Raw genomic sequence first — 22,307 nt, 5'->3', positions numbered from 1 at the left:
TGTATTAAAAAAATCATACACCACCATATGGAGAAGGTAAAATCCCATAACTTGGAATGACCCATATCAGAGGGACGTAGAGGGAAAGAAGTTCATTGTGTGTTCCATATAACAGGAAATGGAAGGATCTGCTATCCTTCGTGTGAAAAGAACTGCAGTTGATCTCAGTAAACTAGGAGATGGGGGAAGACGACACATCTGCTGCACATCAGCCATGAAGCTGCAAGTTTCGGACCGTGAGTGATGGGGTTTCGGGTTCCCTCTAATTTCTGAGCAGGGATCTTCTCCAAATTCAGCCAGGAAAATAAGAGGGGAATGTGGGTCATATTTTAAGTGAAATGTTATTCTTTGACAAAAGCTTTAGCTACAGTACTTTCCAGCTGATCGTAGCTACAATACTCTCCAGTCAATACTCAGGTGATCGTGGACCGTGGTCAGTGATGAAGGGTAGTCGCTGATGCTCTCTCCACAGGTGCTGTCCGGTCAGCTGAGTAATGGCTGCATTTTTTTTTATTTTGCGATTTGCAGTTGCAGTTTTTTTTTTGCATCTGCCGTTGTTTCAGTCGAGGTAGAGTTGGATGTCGGTGTTGTAATTAGTTTCCGCGGGATGGACGGGGGAGAACCCTGTGCATGTGGTCTGTGCACCGTCATTGGGCGGCCTCCGTCACCCGGAAGTAGTGCTGCTGGCCCGCTCGACGAGATGGCGGCGGTGGCCCGGGCTGCGTGTGGTGTGTTCAGGCGGCTGCTCCGGGTAAAGACTCGCCGTCCTTCTACCCTCGCTCCATGCAGTGCTCCCGCCTTCCGTGGCCTCCCGAGGTCGGGACTGAGAGCCCCGGCGCCGGGTGCTGACGAGTTTGTGCCGTGTGAAACCCGTGCGCCCGCTGTTGTGGGACCCCTTCATCCTCTGTCCACCGAGGGCAGCGGGTCCTGGTGTGGCACGGTCACCACTTCGGATCTGACCACCCGATCCCCCCCCCCCCCCCCCACCACCCAACCGAGCTTCTCCTGCTTTCGACCCTAAATCTCTGCCTTTTCAATCTTCTCTTCCCTCGTTCCGGATCATCCTCGCTTACCGCAAACAGTTTGCTTTCCTTCCAGTTTGCCCCCTTGCTTCATAATTTTAAATTCTTGTGACGATCCCCCCTGTTTTGACTGTCTTACTCGCTTTTCCTCATACCTGCCACTGGGCTATGCAAATGGACTCTCTGCATGAAGCACAAGATCTGAGATCTTGCATTTCAATTTTTCTGTTCTGTACATCTTGCCACAAAACCTACGATTTCATTATTTTATACTGCGTTGTTCGCGTAAAGAAGCAAATACTCTGCTTTGTGTTGATTCGCTTTGCCACAACTTTTCCTGTCAGTACTGCTTGCATATTTCAAAGGTCTCCTCCCCCTACATTAGTACTTGGCCCTTTAGCCATCATAATGTTGTCCTCTGGAACTCCCTTAAGAAATCACTCCTCCTTTTGTCTGTTTAAAAACCTTGCTTTAAGACAAAAGCAGAAAATGCTGAAAAAATTCAGCAAGTCAGGTAGCAAGACAAAGAGAAACAATCAATGTTTTGAGTTTGTGACCCTTCATCAGAACTCTGACAAAGGGTCGCAGATCAGAAACATTGACTCTTTCTCTTTCCAAGGATGCTGCCAGAATGGCTGAGTTCTTCCACAGTTTTCTGTTTCAGATTTCTTGCTTCTGTAGGTTTTTTGATTTGCCTTTAGGCAAGTTTTCCTTAGTTTTGTTTTGCTCAATGTTCATTTCTTTCCTTTCCTCTCAAAGATATTTTCTCCCCAGAAAGAGTATCATTTAAGAGATGTTCAACTTACTGTAACCAGGAGGAACTAATGTTACATATCTGTAAATGTTGCAGTTTAAACAGTGCTATGTGTCCTGGAGAAAAAGGGACTTCGGTGCTAGCTCTATTTAATTTGAACAGTAAAAGTACATGTGTTTGAATGACTTTTTTTAATATTGGCTTTCAGGTTGATCGTGTGCCACTTTTGAATTATGCTGCCAATAATATGATAGCAGTATGCCTTTGGTAAGTTTTAAAGGTTTTAGATGATGAGATTTCTTGGGGAAAAAAATGACATAAATCAATTTTATTGTGTGTTTATAAATATGCAATATTAGCAGAAAGTGCTTTGATGTTATTGCAGACCAAATAAAGACTTGGCCTGTATTGGAGGAGAGAGCCTCAATGTGCATTGGTTTGGAGATGCTTTTGTACTATCATGAACAGCAAATTTGTAGTAAAAATACACAACTTCTACACTAATTTTATAAACTTAGATTTGTTTTTGCTGAATATTTTTGGGTACACAAATAGCAGTGGCATTAGATCAAAAGACTTGAAGTGATCGGTCTTGTTTTTTGCTGAATATTTTTGGGTACACAGATAGCAGTGGCATTAGATCAAAAGACTTGAGGTGATCTGTCTTGTTTTTTTGCTGATTGTTGTGCACCTCCCTCACACCTTTTAGACATTATCAAACAAATTGACAAAGTCGTAATTTTTTAAAAACCAGACTACTGGTGGGGAATGTTACGTTGTTAAATAGTAAATCTCTTGTATTTTCAAAAATTAACTCCGCCTCCCTAATCCTTCTGGGTGGTATTGTTTTTTAACCTGCTTATTACGCGTATCATTAATTTGTTTTGCAAATCTTTTGTATCGATGATATTTAGATTGCAGGTCCAACTAAGCTTAAGGTTAATGATGAATAAGGCCCCACTAAATTGCAGGATGAACATGGCTGAGTTGCAGACAAAATTGGAAAATATCGACTTTATTATAAGTAGTAATTTGTAAAAATCAGTAGGCATATTTGTATTTGGAGGCATATAGGTGAGACAGGGTCAGGAAAGGGAAGAAACAGCTTAAATGCTCTAAATAATTTTTTTCCAAATATTCCATACCAACAGTGGTGTTTCTTGTCGTTCCTGGTGAGAGTCAGTTGCTGCCTTTAGCTTATATACCTCATTGAGGATCCGTGGTGAGTGGGGCAACATATACCAGGGGTTAGAGGAAGAGACCTGCTTCCCTTCCTCTTGCAGCCTGGCTGGGAGAAGCATAGTCTTAACTACTAAACCCAATCCATCCCTGGTAGTTCACTGACTACCGCTCAGGGGTGGCTTATCTCTTTGAAATGTTCACAGGCCGTCCATTTTGCCTGCAACTTTCTCCATTGATGATAGCTGAACTGGATTGCACGCACAAGTCCCTCTTCATGCTGTACCTCCCATTGCACCACAGCTGTCACTCTGCAGTCTCTTTTTTTGCACCTTGTATCCAGAGCTAAAATTGTGTGTGTGTGAGGGGAGTGTGTAGGGTGGCACTTGGCACTGATGGTTCAGGCCAAAATGTGGTAGAGGTCTTACTGAGGAATCTACAGTTTCCCCAAAATCGCAATTTACATAGGACTTCGCTGAACCACAGGATATATTTTCATTAGGAAAGGTCAAAGGTATAGTCTTTTAAAATCAAGATGACAGGATTAGGCCTTTCCATGTCAAAGGTGGATATTTCTGAAGGCTTAGTGCTGTTATTCTTGCCTGCTGTTTGCGACACCAAGTTTGGATATTGTCCAAGTCCTGTGTTGGCTATCTGTGCTGAGTTATTGCAGCTGTGAATGTGCAACACCAGCAAAGTGGCTCATGTACTCATTCACTCTTTGTCAAGTAACAATGACCTACATTTACACAGCATTTCAAAATTGAAATGCTGGTGGACCAGGAGCAATGATAGGTCAATAATGAATGGTGTTAGAATATGGAACTCTGATCCATAGATGAGCTTGTTTGTTTGGGCTGGCTGGTCAGAAGAACATCAGAAGTAGCAAAATTTTTCAGCAGCAAATGAACTACTGGCCACTTCTACCTACATAATATTATCTATCAAAAGAATATGGGATGGATACCTGAACTTAGCATGAAGCATTATTCCAAGGTTGCACAGATCCTGGCTGAATCTGAGACAGCATCTTTAGAAACAACTTGAATTGGTAGATAATGGGGCATCTGAGACAAGAGTGGAAAAGGGTTTTCTCACTGTTTAATTGGAGGAAATTTAGACATATTTCAGACTTAAAGCATCTGCAGTTTTATTTTCATTTACTGGTGAATATCATATAGACAGTTAAGGAAGCAAACAGTTAAGGTTGTGAAATTGTGGTGTGGAGTACATCCATGTAGCAGTTGAGCCTGGGATGGCAGCAAGAGAGTTGTGATTGGGATGATCCAAAAGTCAAACATAATCAGCCTAAATTTATTCTAATCTTAAGAAAAATTGTTAAGCATATTTATTCTTTTACACTGAAAGGGTTATTCTTGTTTACTACCAGCTTTAGAAGACTACAGGCAAGTTAAAAGTAAAAGAATTGAACAATCCTCTACAGTTGTAAGTTTTGCTGAAATTTTAACAAGTTCCACAATTAAGATTATTAGAGGTGCAAAGCCAGTGGTCTGCATTTCATAAATTAATAAGGATATTCCAAGGTATGTTAATAACAAAAGTATTACCTTGACTTAGTGACAACATTCTTACCTCAGAGACAGGAAGTGAGAGTTCTAAGATTCATTTGCAGTTGATATCAAAATTGGTGGCATCGTAAACAGTGAAGAAGGTTGTCTAAGGCCTGATTATAGATCAGCTGGAAAGTTTGATGGAGCAATGGCAAATAGAATTTAATACTGACAAGTGTGTGGTAATGCATTTTGGGAGGGCAAGACAAGGGTAGGACATAAATAGTAGGGCCAAAGGGAGTGTGGATGAACAGAGGGATCTTGGGGTGCAGGTCCATGGATCCCTGAAAGTGGCAGCATATGTGGATAAGGTGGTGAAGGCAGCAGATGGAATGCTTGTCTTCCATCTGTGGCGAAGAATTTCAGAGCTGGGACGTCCTGTTATAACTTTATAAAACAATGGTTAAGCTATACCTGGAGCAGTGTGTGCTGTTCTAGTCACCGCATTACAGGAAGGGTATGATTGCACTGGCAAGGGTGCAAAGGAGATTCACTGGAATGTTGTTTGGATTGGAGAGACTGGATAGGCTGGAGTGGAGAAGGCCAAGAGGTATATAAAATAATAAGGTGAATAGATAGGGTAGATAGTAGAAATCTTTTTTCACACAGTGTGGTTGGAGTTTGGAATACATTGTCTGAAGAAATGGTAGAGGCAGATACTAACAAAATTTAAGAAACATTTAGACAAATACTTAAATTACCAAGGCATAGAAGGTTACCAACCTAATATAGGTAAATGGGATTAGTGTAGATTGGTGCAATGAGCAGCAGGGACGTTATGATTCCATAACTTATCTTTGGAATGAAATTTAAGTATTATTCAGATATAAAGTGACAATATACAACTTTTGAAGAGGAGAAGATGGTTCCCCCTGGTATCTGGACCAGCAGTTATTTCAACCAATACTAACAAAACATTGCTTGGTCATTTATCTTGCATTTTGTTCCTGGGACTTTCTTGCCAGTTGTTTGTTACATTTGCTATACAGTAATGAGCTTCATAAGTAATTTACTGTTAAGTATTTTGAGATGACTGGAAAACTGAAAGATGCTATATAAATAGATGTCTTTAAAGGAATTTTTGAAATACAGTTTAGCTTCAGCAAAATTGTGATGCTGTTTTCCCAATGAACTTAATTTTGTATACATTGTTTTGGCTACAGTAGGAAAAGGCCATTGCCAATTGTGTCATCAAGAATCCATTGGGCATCTTCACACTATTCCACAGTTCCCTTGGTAAGGATTCCTGTACTTTTTGCTGATTGTTTGGATACCCTTTTAAAGATCTATGCTATACATTTTAAGTATTGATTTGTTGTGAAACCTGGAGTTACATTTCAAATTGGGTAGTTTTACTTAACTTGGGACTAAATTAGAATAAACCCAGCTGTACTTTTAAAAAGAATTTTGTATAGTTATTTGCATTTTGAGAAACACAATTAACTGGGTCCCTTCTAAAAAAAATGCTGAGTTTTTGTTTGCAGAAGATACTTGAAATAATGTTTCAGCAAATTCTTATCAGTGTGCAACGAAGAAACAAGTCTCTTAGTTCTGTCCTCCCAGTGTTTACCATACATGTGAGCAAATATTCAATTACTCACTTTGTTCCCATATCCTTAATCCACTTATACAATCTAATGTTGAATGCTAGTTCTCAGCCCTGAATGCAAATTCCACAACCTCAACTCGTTGAAAAGAACTTTCTCTTGTCCTGTTCTGAATCTCTAGCATCTAATCTCATCAATGCCCTCTTTTTTTTGCCTAACTCCTCTGAAGTCTGTCAGCTATTTATGTACTGCTTTCCACTATTGCATAACTTCAAACACCCATTGTATCACTCAAAATCCATTATTTTAACAAACACCTACTTTTAAAAATCTTATCCTGCTTTTATTTCCCCATTCAAGGCAGCAACAGCTTAATAAATCTGCATCGTATCCCCCATTCACCCACCCCAGCTTCTACTTTTGCATGAAGCTTAGTTATGCATATAGTACTCTGATAGACATTAGTTAAGGTCAAAATAGAATTAATAATTAACTGTATCTTAAGTTTGAGTTGAGAAAAATGTTAAAAAGATTTCCAAAGAAGCAATTAAAGCTTTAATTTCCTGTGAATTTCTGCCACAGTTCTCCTCCTCTAGAAAGGGTATTGGTATTAACCTTTTCATGTAGTGCTTTTTAATCCCACCATTCTACATTAATAATATTCCTTTGCAGTATCCTAAATTGATATCCATTGCAGATGTCAACCACTTCCTCTAGATTAACATTCAGCTAACAGAAGCAGGCTTTCTATCTTATTTAAGTTGAAAGGCTTCAGCAGTTTACTGGAAATCTTTTAAACAAAAAGAATGTAATCAGACCAGTAGATGTAGAAGAAAAAAATGAAATCTTTATTTTCAAAGGTTATCATTTAATCAATGTTTCAATACTCGAGCTTAGTCTAAACTAATTTGAACAACTTTGTAACTGTATGCTATTTCTATAACATTAGGGACAACGGAAATGATTCAACAAGTTAATCTAATTTCCCCATATATTGGGATAAAAATCCACAGAACAGTTACCCCAGGACAATATACTCATTTGGCATTGGATAGTGAATCCATGGGCTATGTTAACCATTCGGTTACGGCCTTTGTCTTTTCTCATGAACCATCTATACATGCAGTCAATCCAAGTTCTACAAGATGGTGATTGGAATCATGTTACCCTATTGAATTTTTTTCTTCCACTATCTTCAAGGCCACGTCACACTACCTCAGTTAGTTTGCGGAAACTGATGAGGGATTACAGCTGAGAATCTTGTATCTTTGTGCAGAGTGGCTATTGTATTTGCCTAAATATTAGTAACTTTATATTAGACAAAATGAATTGGGAATATTCATGAGAAGCTTTTTGGATTGTTGTAAGAAATGAAAGGTGCTCTATAAATAAATTCTCCTTGCTAAGTCATATGTACCAACAAAAATTGGTCAGGTGTTAGAATATTTGACTGCTTTGGAACTTGACATTTCTTTTTAGAGCCTATTTCTGCAATAACTTATTAATTGTAATTTTTCTGATTCAATGTTAATTTAGATAACAGTAACAGATGACCTTGATATACTTTACAAGAAGATCTGTGTGTTGGTAAAAGGCCACGATAAAATGGTACTGGATAGCTATGAATATTTTGCCACACTTGCTGCTAAAGAGCTGAATATCACTGTTGATAAAGTGTAAGTGTTTTAATTGCTCCTTTGAACACCTTTGTTGCAATGTTTTAGCTTTATGCCAAGTGGATTATTTTCAAATTTGGACTTGTATTCCTTTCCTTCAAATGCACTTCAATAATGCAGGCAAGGAAAATGCTGTATACTCTATCTGCACCACAAGTTTAATTGTGCAGACTTCCCTTACCATGTCCCAAGTCGATAGTATGTTACACATAAAATTATGGTGGGGGGAAAAAGCATTCAGTTTTCGGTCAAATCATGTTTTTACTAAAACAAAGCCAGACCCTCCAAGTATTACAGCTGTCATTTTTCATATTCCCAAAACGGCTTATTTCATTGTGATTTTTTTTTTGTGGTATTCAAGAGACATTGATGTCAAGAATGGAACTCTTCTCAGCATCTACACTTAAGCATTTGAATCTCCAACTGAAAAAAAAAGTAGAATCAATGTTACACAGTGGTCAATCTGTCAGTGAGATTTTCAATTTGCATCAGGAGGAACCATATCAGGATATCCAAGATACTGTACTCTGCTCTCTTTGGCAAGGCCAACTTCTTTTTTCCACCCTTTGATGTGATTTCAGTAGTCTACGTCCCAAGCTCTTAAATTCTATCAAACTCTACTTTTCTCTTCTCCTTCGAGATGCACTTTAACATCCTCATTATCAGTAGAAAAAGACAAAATATGGTTAATTTTCTCTCAAATTAGCTTGGAATTAAAAGGTGTTGAACTAATGCAAGCAAGGTACTTGCATCCCAGTGGTAGGAAGGCAACTAGATCTCAGACAGGAAAAGCAGTAGTCCCACTACTGTTACAAAAATATTATCTACTATTTATTTATCCCAAAATATTCATGTACAAATAAGAAATGAGCACCTAGACTGTGCCTGTTCCCACCTGGGGTAATAAATGGAAGTTTCAAAAATAATTTGTTGGTAGAGATAAATAGTGAGAGTCAGGTGGTGCATGAACAATGAAAGATGCTTTCGTTTACTTTTTACTTTGTGTTGTCTACATTTTGTAACGGCAGTGATTCAGAAAGACAAAATTCAAGTGTGTATAGTGGGAGAGAACTTCAGTGGGGTTCACAAATCTCATGCTAGACTTTTGACAGATTGATGAAAACACTGCAGAAAGTGTATTTGTAACTGTTCTCCATGGATTCCATTAATTACACACCAACAACAAAACATGGAAAATAGGTGTAATTTGGTCTGTTTTGGGTTTGTACTATTTTTAGTTCTCCTCACCTGCAATATTTATCCTTTCTGCAAATACTGCAGATCATGATTGTTTTGAACATTAAAATGTAGTTGATAGCTTGCATTTGTAAAGTCAATGGAACTAAATATGCTTTAACATGATACTTAATTAACTTGACTTTTTTTTAAGGTATGAGCCTCCAAGGAAAATTGATAGATTGACACTTCTCAAATCTATTCACATTTTCAAGAAACACAGAGTTCAATATGAGATGAGGACACACTACAGATGTATAGAGGTAAATAAAAGGCAAAGCTCGAAGGACATAATAAATACGACAAATATTCAACTGATAGATGAAAATATTCAAACTTCAAATTAATTTTGTATTGCATTTGCTTTCTTGTTTTGCAATACTTGATCCATTATCCAATTAGCATGGACTTATTGTTTTACTGTATTCAGAATTTTGGATAGTCAGCCATGATTCCATTGAATGGCAGAGCAGACACAAATGACCAGAGCATTTCTTTGTGATGCAGTAAAATTATGTTATCTGAGGATTTGGAAATCCCAATGATTCACCATCTGGCTCAGCAGGTGATAGTTACTGCACTCCCCAGTCGATGTATTCCCTTTAAACTTGCTGGAAAGTTTATTATTCTGTTGTGTAATGTCTTAAGAAAGAGTTAATTGAGAGTATTCATTACAGCTACTAGTCTGGCACCAATGTGCCAGATTAGAAGAGTTTTACTGTGGTAAGATTTCACAGTTCAAAGCATTCCTTACCAATTTCATAGAGCATGGAACTAAGTCCTTCAGCCCAACTCATCCAGGCTGATTAAGTTGCCTACCTGAGAGTCCCATTTGCCTGCATTTAGCCCATATCACTAAACATTTTCTATCCATGTATCTGCCTAGATACATTTTAGATGTTGTAATTATACCCGCCTCTTCCTCCAGCAATTTATTCCATTTACCCACCCTCCTCTTTATAAAAAAAAAAGTTGTCCCTTGGGTCCCCTTTAAACCTTCCCCTTCTGACCTTAAAACTATACCCTCTAGTTTCAGGCTCCCCTGTGCTGTAAAAGGACTACAACTACCTACCCTATCTATGCTCCTCAATTTTATAAACCTCTATGAAGGGCACTCTTCAGCTCCTATGCTCCAGGGAAAAAAGTCCCAGTCTATCCAGTTTCTCCTTATAACTCGACCTCCGGTCCCAGTAACATCCTTGTGAATCTTTTCTGCACCCTCTCCAGCTTAATGACAGCCTTCCTATAAGCTAGGTGAACAGAATTGCATACAAAACTCAAAGTGTGCTCTCACCAACATCTTGTACAGCTGTAACAAGACGTCCCAACTCTTATACTCAGTGCCCTATCCAATGAAGGCAAGTTGACCATACGCCATCTTGTCTACCTGTGTCGCACCTTTCAGGAAACTATGTACTTGTACCCCTAAGTCTGTTCTCCAGGGCCTTGCCATTTACTGTGCAAGTCCCACCCTGGTTCAACTTCCCAAAATGCAACACTTCATACTTGTCTGAGTTAAATTCCATCTGCCATTCCTTGGCCCACTTTCCCAGTTAATCTAGATCCTGTTGTAATCTTAGACAACCTTCTTCATTGTCCATGATACCACAAATTTGGCATCATCCACAAAGTTATTGATCATGCCACATTCATCCTCATTCAAATCATCAATATAGATGACAGAGGACCCAGCACCAATCCTTTTGGCCCACTACTGGTCACAGGCCTCCAATCTGGGGGATAAAAACCTCGACTACCACCCTTTGACTCCTACTACTAAGCCATTTTTGTATCCAATTGGCCAACTCACCCTGGATCTCGTGATCTACTAACCTTCCAGACCATGAGTGACTTTGTCAAAGGTCTTGCTATATTCCATGTTGACAACATCTACTACCCTGCCCTCGTCAATCCTCTTGGTCACCTCTTCAAACAAAAAACATGATTTGTGAGAGACAATTTCCCACACAAGTCATACGGTCTTTGCCCTTCCAAATGCAGACAGATCCTGTCTCTCAAAATCCCTGCCAGTAACTTTCCCACCACTGATGTTAGGCTCACTAGTCTGTAGTTCCCTGACTTGTCCTTGCAGCCTTTCTTAAATAATGGCACAACATTAGCCACCCTCCAGTCTTCTGGTACCACATCTGTGGCTAATGACAATACAGAAATCTCAGCCAGGGCCCCAGCAATTTCTTCCCTGCCTTCCCACAATGTCCTAGGATCCATTTATTCTGACCTTTGGGGATTTATCCACCTTTATGTGCTTTAATACTGGCAGCACCTCTTTTGTATGGGGGATATGTTTCAAGACATCACTATTCTCTTCTCAGAATTCCATAGCTTCCACGTCCTTCTCCATGGTAAATACAGATGAGAAATATTCATTTAAGACCTCACCCATCTCCTGTGGCTCCATACATAGCCAGCCACATTGATCTTTAAGGGGACCTATTCTCTCTCCCTATTTACCCTTTTGATCTTAATATAGATGTAGAATCTCATGGGATTCTCCTTTAATTTATCTGCCAAAGCTTTCTCGTGTTCTCTTTGAGCCCTCCTGATTTCCCTCTTAAGTATACTCCAACATCTCTTAATACTCAAGGGATTTGCTTAATAACAGCTACCTATACCTGACATTTGCCTCCTTTTTCCTGACCAGAACCTCAATATCCTTTGTAAATTAGGATTCCCTAATCCTGCCACTTTGACCTTCACTCTTAACAGGAACATGCTGTCCCTGAACTTCCCCTATTTCACTTGCCAAACATCCCTTTACCTGCAAACAGCCTCTCCTAATCAACCTTTGCAAGTTCCTGTCCAATGCCATCAAAATTAGCCTTCCCCAATTTAGTACCTTAACTTATGGAAAAAGAGAGGACTGGTCCACAACTATTTGAAAACTAAAGTTATGGTCACTGGTCCCAAACTCCTTCCCCACTGACACTTCAGTCATTTGCTCTGCCTCATTTGCCAATAGGAGATTGACTGTTCCCCACTCTCTAGTAAGGCCATCTCAATATTGCATGAGAAAACTTTCCTGGACACACTTAATTTATTCTGGTTCATCCAAGTCCTTAGCATTATGGCAGTTCCAGTCAATATTAGGGAAGTTAAAATCACCTACTATTATAACTTACTATTCTCACAGCTATATGCGATCTCCCAACATTCGTTTTCCTCTAATTCCTGCTGATTATTTGGGGGGGGGGGGGGGGGGGGGCAGCAGCGGCTATCATACAATCCCATCAATTTGATCACCCCCTTATTTCTAAGTTCCACCCCAGGAATCCCCCTCACCAAAAAATGCAACTCCCCCTTCCCTCTATCTCTATCACATCCATACACCAGAATATTAAGCTGCCAGTCCTGCCTATCCCTCAATTATGTTTCTGTAATAGCTATAATATCCCAGTCCCATGTACCTATCGATGCCCTGAAATTTCCCTGCCAGGATATTGTCCCCCTCCAGTTCAGGTGCAACCTATCCCTCTTGTATAGGTCGCCTCTGCCCCAGAAAAGATCCCAATGGTCCAGAAACCTGAATCACCCCCTCCTGCACCAGCTCCTCAGCCATGCATTCATATGCCCTATTCCTACCCTCACCAGCACATGGCACAGGGAGTAATCCAGACATTACAACCCCTTGAGGTTCTGCTTTTTAACCTTTTGCCTAACTGCATATATTCACTCTGCAGGACCTCATCCCTTGTTCAACCTATGTCATTGGTGCCAATGTATATAACCACTTCTGGCTGCTCACCTTCCCCCCTTGAGAATGTTCTGCAACTGCTTGGAGATATTCTTGATCCTGGCACTCAGGAGAGAATGTACCATCCTAGAGTCTTGTCTGTGACTACAGAATCTCCTATTTGTCCCCTTAACTGCAGTTTCCTATTACTGCAGCTTTTCTTATCTCCACCCTCCCCTGCTGTACATCAGAGCCTGTCGTTCTGCCACAGATGTGGCTGCTGTTGCTGCTCTCCTCTGGAAGGCCATCACCCTAACAGTACCCAAAACTATATACTTGTTTGTGAGGGGAATGACCACAGGGGAATCCTGCACTCTTTGCCCTATTCCCCTCTACCTTTCCTGATGGTCAACCAACTACCTGCTCATTAGGTGTGACCACTTCACTAAAGCTCCTATGATACTCACAGTAGCACGGAGATTCCTCAGCAAGTCCAGCTGCAACTGCAGCTGCTCTGAGGTCAGTCAGGAGCTGCAGTTTGATGCACTTCACACAGGTGTAGTCACCAGGGACACTAAGTTTCCCTGACCTCCCACATTCTGCCAAAGGAGCATACAACTGTCCTAACTGCCATGTCAAAACCACCAAAACTACAGAGGAAAGTAAAATACCTTACCACAACTCAGTTTCCTCACCAAAGCCTCTTGAGACACAGCCTCAATACCTCCACCTAAAACATAGTGTTGCCTCCTCAACAACAGTCACTTTCACAATGACTGCTCTGCTATAGCTCAGTTCCTTCCAAATGTTCTTCTCCACTTGCTAGGACTGTCAGGACCAAAAAACAGATAGGCCTTACTTTATACAGCTCCTTTTAAATCTTCTCTCCAGAATTTGCTTGCTAGGACTGTTGGAAACAAAAAGCAAATGTAATGTTTTAAAAAAAAGCTTTTTTTTTCCTGACCAACCCTTGACATCCTTAGGTCTAATGATCAGAATTTACTGTCATTTGTTAATGAACCTAATATACTTCTGTAGCAATATTTTGAATGATAGTTGCAAGTAGTGTTTTGATTAAAATGGACAAAATCAACTGGCAAACATAATAGTCTTGTTCAAAAATGAATGCAAGAATGTGCCCAGCAATTATATGCCAGTCAGTGGATTAACTGGGGGGGAGGGTAGAAATCATTAAGTACTTTGAAAATTGACTTTTCCAAGTCCATACTATTCTAGTAACCTGGTTGAATTTTTTGATGACATAGGTTGAAGAAGGGGAAAATGAGGTTGCACATGGCACCACTTGGGTTCAATCCTGACTCTCATTCATGCTGTCTGTGTGGATTTTGTTAGTTCTCCCAGTGACCACAAGAATTTCCTCTTGCATTCCAAAGACGTAGTGGGTTAATGAGTCACTGTAAATTGCTGTTAGTAGAATATGGAGGGAGATGAAGAGAAGGTGGGGAGAACAAAATGGGATTGGTGTAAATGGGGGCTTGATGGTTGGCATGGACTCAGTGAGCCAAAGGGCATGCTTCAGTGCTGTAAGACTGAGGTGGGTGTTGTTTGTATGGATCTTTCGAGGATAAAATTTACAGAAGAAAAAATTGCTAAGCAAAATAGAGGTCCATGGAATTAAAGGGCTGGAACTTTATCTAAAGACAGAAAGCAAAGAATACTATTGAACGGTTGTCTCTCTTTCATTTATATTGTATAGCAATGACATAAGACATTGTGGTTAAAATTTCTAAAATTATACCAAATTTGGAAGTGAAGAGAATAGCAAGACTGTTAGCAGATGACATTTAAAGCAAGTTGAGAAGTGGTTGACTTTGGGAGAAAATGAGCAACAATGTGCACAGGTAGAGGGATTCTAGGCATGTCTGTATATATTTGAAAGTAGTTTGAATGACTAGTTAGCAAAGCATATGATTGACATGTTCTGGATTATTTTTAATTCTTCCACTCTACCAGCTCAAACATTTGACTGGAAGCACTGCTGATGTGTATTTGGAATATATCCAGCGCAATCTTCCAGAAGGAGTCGCAATGGAGGTGACCAAGGTTAGTCTTGTATTAATATTGAGATTGGTATAACTTTTCTCATTTGTCTTATGTAAATCTGTAAATTTTATAACATTTCTGCTTTTTCCAGACAAGGTTAGAAAAGCTACCTGACCATCTTAAGGAACCTATTTGGAGTGCACACTCTCAAGATGAAGGAAAACCAGTTTGATATAATCAATGGACAATATGCTATGACATTTACTATTTTGGAATGAAATAGCTCACTAAATAAACAAAGTTCATCTGTCAAAGTGATATAGCTGCAAGTTGGATTATCTAGGCTGCATGTCAAATAATAAAAGGTAAAACTCTTGAATTTCACTACACTTGCCAAAATCAGTGTAGACTACAAAATGGAACAAAAGGTGTCAGCTGCTAAACAAAGATTTATCTGAAGGTACTTTTCACTGTGGCAGGCCATTCAAAACTACTACATACCCAGTTAAGTAAATTTACATGTATTCACTGTTCCACTCAGGGAAACATGGCAGAAATTTGAACATTGATAGTTCTCACCAACAAAGAAGTGATAATCAACATCGCCAAAAACAGGCTGAGGGATAAATATCCCACTATTAAGATAAGGGGATTTAAAATAGCATTTCATATGAAATACAGTATTACCACTAGTACAATACTCCTCCACTCCTGCAGCGGAATGTCAGCTGGATTTGTGGTGAAGACTTTGGACTCTGACTTAAACCCACAATTTCAATTTTACTACTCAGCCACAGCTGGCAAAAAAAAAACAGCAACATAAAGATTCATGCCTGTATGTTTTCTAAGTTACCTGAATTGGAGGGCCAGAAAATAACAATTGCAGATGTCTGTAATTGGACTTACATGCACAATTGCCAAGGAGAACAAGACCAACTATCTGAAATGGAGGAAATACTTGGGCTAAGCCAATCCTGTCGGCTTCTTTAAAAGGCACAGATCATTTGTCAAAAATGTTATCACTGTTAATAAAGCAGATATTATTTTTCCAAGAGCTTCATCTGCACAGTATTAGAAGTCATAACAAGCATTATATTAATTGTGATATACTATGCAACAGTTACTTCATGTTGGCTGCCAGATGACAGTGTACTTATCAACATTGGCTTTTTCAACATAATTACAAAAGTGTTGGAAGAGTGCCCAACCCATAATTGAGATGGTGGTTGGGATGGGAAGGAAGGATGAGGAATCGGAATATAATGAAGGTCATTGATTAGTAGAGGCAATTATGCTTAAAAAAAGATTGAAAAGTTAATAACATTGAATTCTACAAGACTAAAAAGGCATTTGAGTAATGTAATGGCTAAACTGCTACTTGCATAAAGTACTATTATTATTCAGATGTCCAAAAATAAGCATACAATAAAGATCCATCCAAATGATGGTGTAAAGCTATAATTTAAAAACTGAAATTAAAACAAAATGTCAATCAGGCAGCATTATGTGGAGAGAGAGACAGAATTAATGCTTCAGGTCCGGGATCCTTCATCAGAACCAATGCCAGTTCTTAAGAAGGTTCACTAACCCTGTCTCCACAGAGACTGTCTAACCAGTGTTTCCAGCACTCTATTTTTATTTCAGATTTTCAGTTAGGATCAGAATCAGGTTTATTATCACTGACTTGTATGTCATGAAATTTGTTGTTTTGCAGCAGCAGATATGAGCAGATTGCTCTTAGGAAACAGCTAACACACACGATCTAAGTGGCCTCTTTGTGTGTAATTAGCAATGCTATGCCTGCAATCTGCCAGTTTCTAAGCGACTCAAGTCAAGACACTAACCTTGTATTTTGCTTACTACATTATCTTTTTATGGCAATGCAAAGCTAGTTAATTTTCAAGTGAAAATAGAACTGTTACATGTGATCCTTTGACCTAATTATGGTCAATTATAGATTTTAAAAATCATAAGTTCAAGATCATAAATCTCTAATGTTTTATCCAGCTGATTCTGTACAGTTCTAGAATGAGCTACATTTGTGGCACACATTTAGGGGCAATGTCTTATTACAGATTTTTTTAAATGCAAAATAAAAATTACCAATAATTGCAAGTTATTTTCAGAAAATGGATTTTTAACTAGATTTTGCAAGGATCATTGCATCTTTCCACTAAGTTTATGAGCTTTCACCTTTTTTAAAATTCCAACACTTTTCTCAACAATGCTGATAAGAGCATTTTAAATTCATTTTTCTGGTTTTACTTCACCACCACTGGGAAGAGCTTGGCATTGTTTTTGTCAGGTCACTGCTGATGCAGGTGAACTTTTCAATCACCCAGAGCTTCCTCCACCACGGGGAAATTAGCACTACAGATTAAGAATTACTTTTTGTGAAATATTTTAAGGATAGAAAATGTTTTTAGAATAATTAATATTTGGTAAAATGTTGAGCCATGCACCTTTGAAAGCAGTTTGTGTACTCTACTGTTTCTCTGCAACCTGGTAACGTCTCACTGCCTTCAACAGTGGGAATCTTATTCCTTATTTTTGTTAAGCTATTAGTTATGTGCAGTAACACGCAAATATAATTCATGACCAGCAAGATGGCAACCAGAGAACTAGAAGCAACTCTTTCAACTGCATATTTTAATTTCATTATGGCTCACATTCTCTTACTACTCCATCCATCTTGTGAAAGTAATTTAAAACATTTACTGTTTTTTTCCCCTTAAACAAACAGTTGATTTCTGCTGACTTATGCATCTCATTGGTCTCACGGGAATGTGAATATGTGGGTCCTCATGTGATAGTATCAAGTGAGCATTCATAGATTACTCACAATAGGCAAACCCAAGTTTCTATTTATCTAAGATGGAGCTACAACTGGAACACCTTCAGATTAATTACTTTCCTGTTCATACCCTGAGGGTACCAACACCATCATCCACAGCTGAATGCTTCATGTGCCAAAAAGGGGCAGAGTGTGCAGTGCAATCAATGTTTTTTCCAAAATATATGCAATGAAAAATGGTAAAGATTATCTTTTACAAAAAACATAGAAGATAATCTTTTCTCCCTCAAGTCTAAGCAAAATTCCATACTTACCATTCCTGTCAAATTCTCAGAAGATACCAGAAAGCAAATCAGAACATCCTACTCTTGGCAAGTGGACACACAACCATTGAGAAACACTGTCACTCAAACACAAGACGGTAGAAATGCAAGGCATGATTTTAGATGGATGAAGCAACCAAAAGGTAGAGATGCCAACATAAAGTACTGATTGACGAGAAATACTGGCCTTAAGGGAAAGCATGTTGTATTCCAGGGCTGAATTGAGCCTAACTCTACAATCTTACCAGCCCATGTTAAATGGACACTGTCTTGTTAAACATATTAATTACATATTGCTATATTCCCTTCAGCTTTCAACATTAAAATCTATCTGCCATATCCCAGTCCATCAGTGTAACCATTCTAAGTGAAGGATTTTTGTGCATTATTTCTTAGTATATTCAGATCGTCAGCAATTGTGAAGTGAATATTCTCCACATCCATATACTGTGAACTGAAGATGTGTAAAAATATGCCTTTGAAACCTCACTGGAGAATTATTTATCACTGACCTCAAGACAATCCTCAATCCAGCTAGACAATTCATCTTGCTGCAAGTTTCAGGAATCATTTTCGGTATCATCAATAATTTTAACAAATGTCCTGAACATCAGAATTAATGCTGACTACCAATACTGGCATTACATTTGCTACTTATCAAACTCAATAGTTATGCAGTTGAAAAATGTTGCGTATTATTTTAATTCATTGAGGGTTATTGGATGTTCCTTAGCTGGTAAGATGTTTCATTTTGAGTTTCTGCATAACTTTTATTTTTAAAAATGCTCATGCTGTAGATTGCTTAATTTCCCGTGGTTGCTATCTATCCCTCAGTCCACCTTTGAATTCTGTTCACATTTAATCTGTCCAATCAAGTTGGCCTTTCTCCTAGTAAAATAATTGTAAAACATATGGTTCCTTTTTATCTCTCTTTTTCATTGTGACATTTTTATGCAAGACTGAAAAGTGCAGTGAACAGACCAAACTTGATCTCACTCTCATGTAACATCAAGTCTTGGATGAGACATTTCAATTCAGACAGGCAAAAATGAAAGCTACTTACAGCTGTTCCAACCACCATCTCAATGAATCTAGTGCCTAACCCATCAACTCCTTGACTGCCCTCAATGAACTTCAGTTCATTATCTCAGTTTACTATTTGGCCCATACTGTCTAAACAATCAATCACTCAAATGTCCCTTTCAAAATCCCCAACTTCAATTTGATATTTCTTCCCTACAACAAAGGCCCAAATCATTGAGCCACATTTTACAACTCTATGATTTTACCATTCCATTTCCCACATTCAAAACCCTCCTTAATCCATACCTTCAAATATGTTTTCCTATTCATTAAATTCTTCATTTTTCTGTTTTCTGATACACTCCCAGGCTTTCTTAAACACAGAAACTGATGTAACTGAACTTTTTTTCCCTGACAAGGCCTATTAAAATTTTCTATTACAAGGTACTGGACAGCAATCAAATTTACTCACTTCTCTAATGAAGAACACTGACCAACTGTTGTGTAAGTCTGTTGCCCAAGCACAGAGCAGTGATTAAGTACACTTACCTACTGAGCCAAAGTGGCAATTAAAATCATGCACTTTCTGAAGCAAGGACAGCTGTTTAAAGTTCACGAGCCATTTTGTAATTAGGCAACCATATTGACTGATTTGCAGAGATTTAAATGAACACCAAGCAAACAAAAAAAAATATACAATATCTCCTCACCTGAATTCAACTCTCAGGCACTTCAGTTGTCTCAGCAACTCCCGTAGACCACACAGGGTGCGTTACCATGTTATCCTTCAGGAGATAATAACAGTACCAATCCTACATTTTAAGGATTATGATTAAATTTAATAATCATGCAATATCGGAAAAAAATTAGGAAAAAAAAATCAGATCAGAGGTTATTGCATAAAAGACCTAAAACAGTTCAAAGGAACACAATAAACTGCACAACATTCAAAATACTACATTTTAATTACTTAGAGTTTATTTCAAAGGTTATGTCAATAAAATATTAATCTCTTCTATTGCATATTGATGAATTACAAGAAACCAGAATGTAGTGGGATACGCTCACAGAAAAGTTAGTTAACCATAACTTCACTAAATATTATCATCCCTTCTTACATACATTTTCTGCTTGCACATTTAAGATCCAAGGGTTTGCCTCAGGTTAACAAACTGCACATTGGTCAAAAGACAGAATTCAGCCTTCAGCTAAATGGGAACTGGCAAGGTTAATTGTTAAACTAACTCTTCAGTGGCAAGTTGGAGCAGTAGCAGATTGAATTTAATTTGGACGTGTGAGGTAATACACTTTGGGAGGTCAAATTTTGGGACGACATACAGAGTTAATGGCAGGGACCTTAAGAGGGTTGAATGTACAGAGAGACCTTGGGGTGCAAGTCCATAGCTCCATGAAAATGGTGACACAGGTGAATAGGATGAAAAAAGGCATTTGGTATGCTTTCCTTCATAGGCCAGGGCATGGAGTACAAGAGTTGAGACATCATGTTGCAGTTGTACAAAACATTGGTTCGACTGCATTTGGAGTACTGTGTACAGTTCTGGTTGCCACACTGCAGGGAGGATGTGGTAGCAATAGAGTGCAGAAGAGATTCTCCAGGATGTTGCCTGGAAATGGAGGGCTGTAGAAGGAGAATGTGGGAGGTTTATAAAATTATGAGAGGCAAAGAAAGGATTGATAGACTTCCCCCCACCTCCACCCCCATGACAGTGGAGTCGAGAACTAAAGTACACAAGTTTAAAGTGAGAGGACAGATATTTAAAGGAGATCTGAGGGATAAATTTTTCCACACAGTGGGTGGTGAATATCTGGAATAAACTGCCAGAAGAGCTAATGCAGGCAGAAATAATTACTAACATTTAAAAGGCATTTGGAAAGGTACTGAAATAGAAAAGGTGTAGAAGGAAACAGGCCTAATATGGGCAGATGGGATTAGTACAGATAGGCATCATGGTTGGCATGGTTCACTTTTGTGCTGTACAATTCCAATATACACAATGATTCTAAGTGAGGTGATCATCCTAGATGATGGTAGGCACTGTTCCAAAATGCATTGTTTTTCATTATTACATTTCTTTGCCATTAATATATTAAAAATAAATAAGAATTTTCACTGAATTCTTTAAAGCAAAAAATAAGCACTTAATAGAATATTCATACGTCCTTGCCAACCTCTTTGCCCATCTACACTAATCCCATTTGCCTACATTATGTTCGTGTCCTATGCCTTGCCTATTTCAGTGCCTGTCTAAATGTGTCTTAAACATTGTGACTGTATCCGACTCCACCACCTCGTCTGACAGTGAATTCTAGATATCAACCACTGTTAAAAAAAAACAACTTACCTCTCAAATCCCCTTTTATATTCTTTCCTCTCATCTTAACTCTATACCCTCTTGTTTTTGAAACCGCTACCACAGGGGAAAAAATTCTGACTATCTACCTTATATTTTTATATTATCTATCAGGAGGTTTATAAAATATCAGCCTCCTTCACTCCAGGGAAAACAAACAGCCTATTCAATCTCTCCCCATAACTAAAGTCCCCTAATCCAGGGAAATATCCTGGTGAATTTCTTCTCCACTGTCTTCAGTGCATCCACATCCTTCCTCTGGTGTGGCGACCAATACCGTGCACAGTAGTCCAAATGCAATCGAACCAGTGTTTTGCAAAGTTGCAAATATCCCAACTATTATATTCCATATCCCGAACTATACCTACCACTGTTGCCATTTTCAGGGAATTATGGACTTGAACCCCAAGATCTCTCTGTTCATCAATACTCCTTAGTGCCCTACCATTCACTGTACATGCCCTACCCCTAAAACACATCACCATGCACTTGTCAGGATTAAATTCCATCTACCAATGCTCTGCTCAACTTACCATCCGATTTATAATTACCAAAATTTAGATCTAAATTTTTAGTCCAACGGAGAAAGATAACTTGCAGCTCTTGGGAAAAGAATCTCAACCAACAATCTTCTACTTGCCCTCTACGAGGTGGGAAAAAACCCTCATCCATCTACATCAAATAAAGGGATATCTTCCTCTTAAGTGCATTGATCCAAGGAGAGGTGGTGGTGGAGGTGATATTGGCAAAGAAGCTGGACGACCATTACCCACAAATCAGTGAGACAAGTAGTCAGTGCTGGAGACCAAAGAAAGAAGTCAAAACAGATGTTATTCAAGTTAGGACCAAGGTGAAGATGAAGTTCTAAACAGCTGAATGCAGTTACACAGGCCAAAACGATTGAAAGGATGCATGTAGAATGGCTCTATCACACTTTAGGTCTTGGAATAAAGATACTAAACTTTTTGTTGCTCAGTAAAGGAAGAGATTGAATATTTTTGTAGTTAAAATGCTTTGCGAGGATTCATCACCTCACCAGGAAATTCATGGACTTTAGTATTATGAAGTCACAACAATCTGAGTTCTCAACCACTATTACATTAAAATGACAAATA

At 38.8% G+C, this 22,307-nt stretch overlaps 1 protein-coding gene across 1 annotated transcript; it reads left to right on the top strand.

Annotated features, from left to right (window-relative positions):
* The first annotated feature begins 666 nt into the window (after positions 1-666).
* Positions 667-18,670, top strand: mrps10 (mitochondrial ribosomal protein S10). Its single transcript, XM_052011705.1, has 7 exons — positions 667-751; positions 1,985-2,043; positions 5,690-5,762; positions 7,610-7,749; positions 9,140-9,248; positions 14,651-14,740; positions 14,832-18,670. The coding sequence occupies exons 1-7, from the start codon at positions 701-703 to the stop codon at positions 14,910-14,912; spliced, it is 603 nt and encodes a 200-aa protein (XP_051867665.1). The 5' UTR covers positions 667-700; the 3' UTR covers positions 14,913-18,670.
* The last annotated feature ends 3,637 nt before the right edge of the window (positions 18,671-22,307 follow it).

Source organism: Pristis pectinata, chromosome 3 (assembly GCF_009764475.1).
Source record: "Pristis pectinata isolate sPriPec2 chromosome 3, sPriPec2.1.pri, whole genome shotgun sequence".
NCBI lineage: Eukaryota > Metazoa > Chordata > Chondrichthyes > Rhinopristiformes > Pristidae > Pristis > Pristis pectinata.
This window is presented reverse-complemented; position numbering and strand designations above follow the sequence as displayed.

Excerpts from the sequence above, each read along its gene's own strand:
- mrps10 (XM_052011705.1), top strand. The coding sequence starts at position 701 with ATGGCGGCGGTGGCCCGGGCTGCGTGTGGTGTGTTCAGGCGGCTGCTC. Across the intron at positions 5,763-7,609 it reads ACTATTCCACAGTTCCCTTG|ATAACAGTAACAGATGACCT; the intron begins GTAAGGATTCCT and ends ATGTTAATTTAG. Across the intron at positions 14,741-14,831 it reads TCGCAATGGAGGTGACCAAG|ACAAGGTTAGAAAAGCTACC; the intron begins GTTAGTCTTGTA and ends TGCTTTTTCCAG.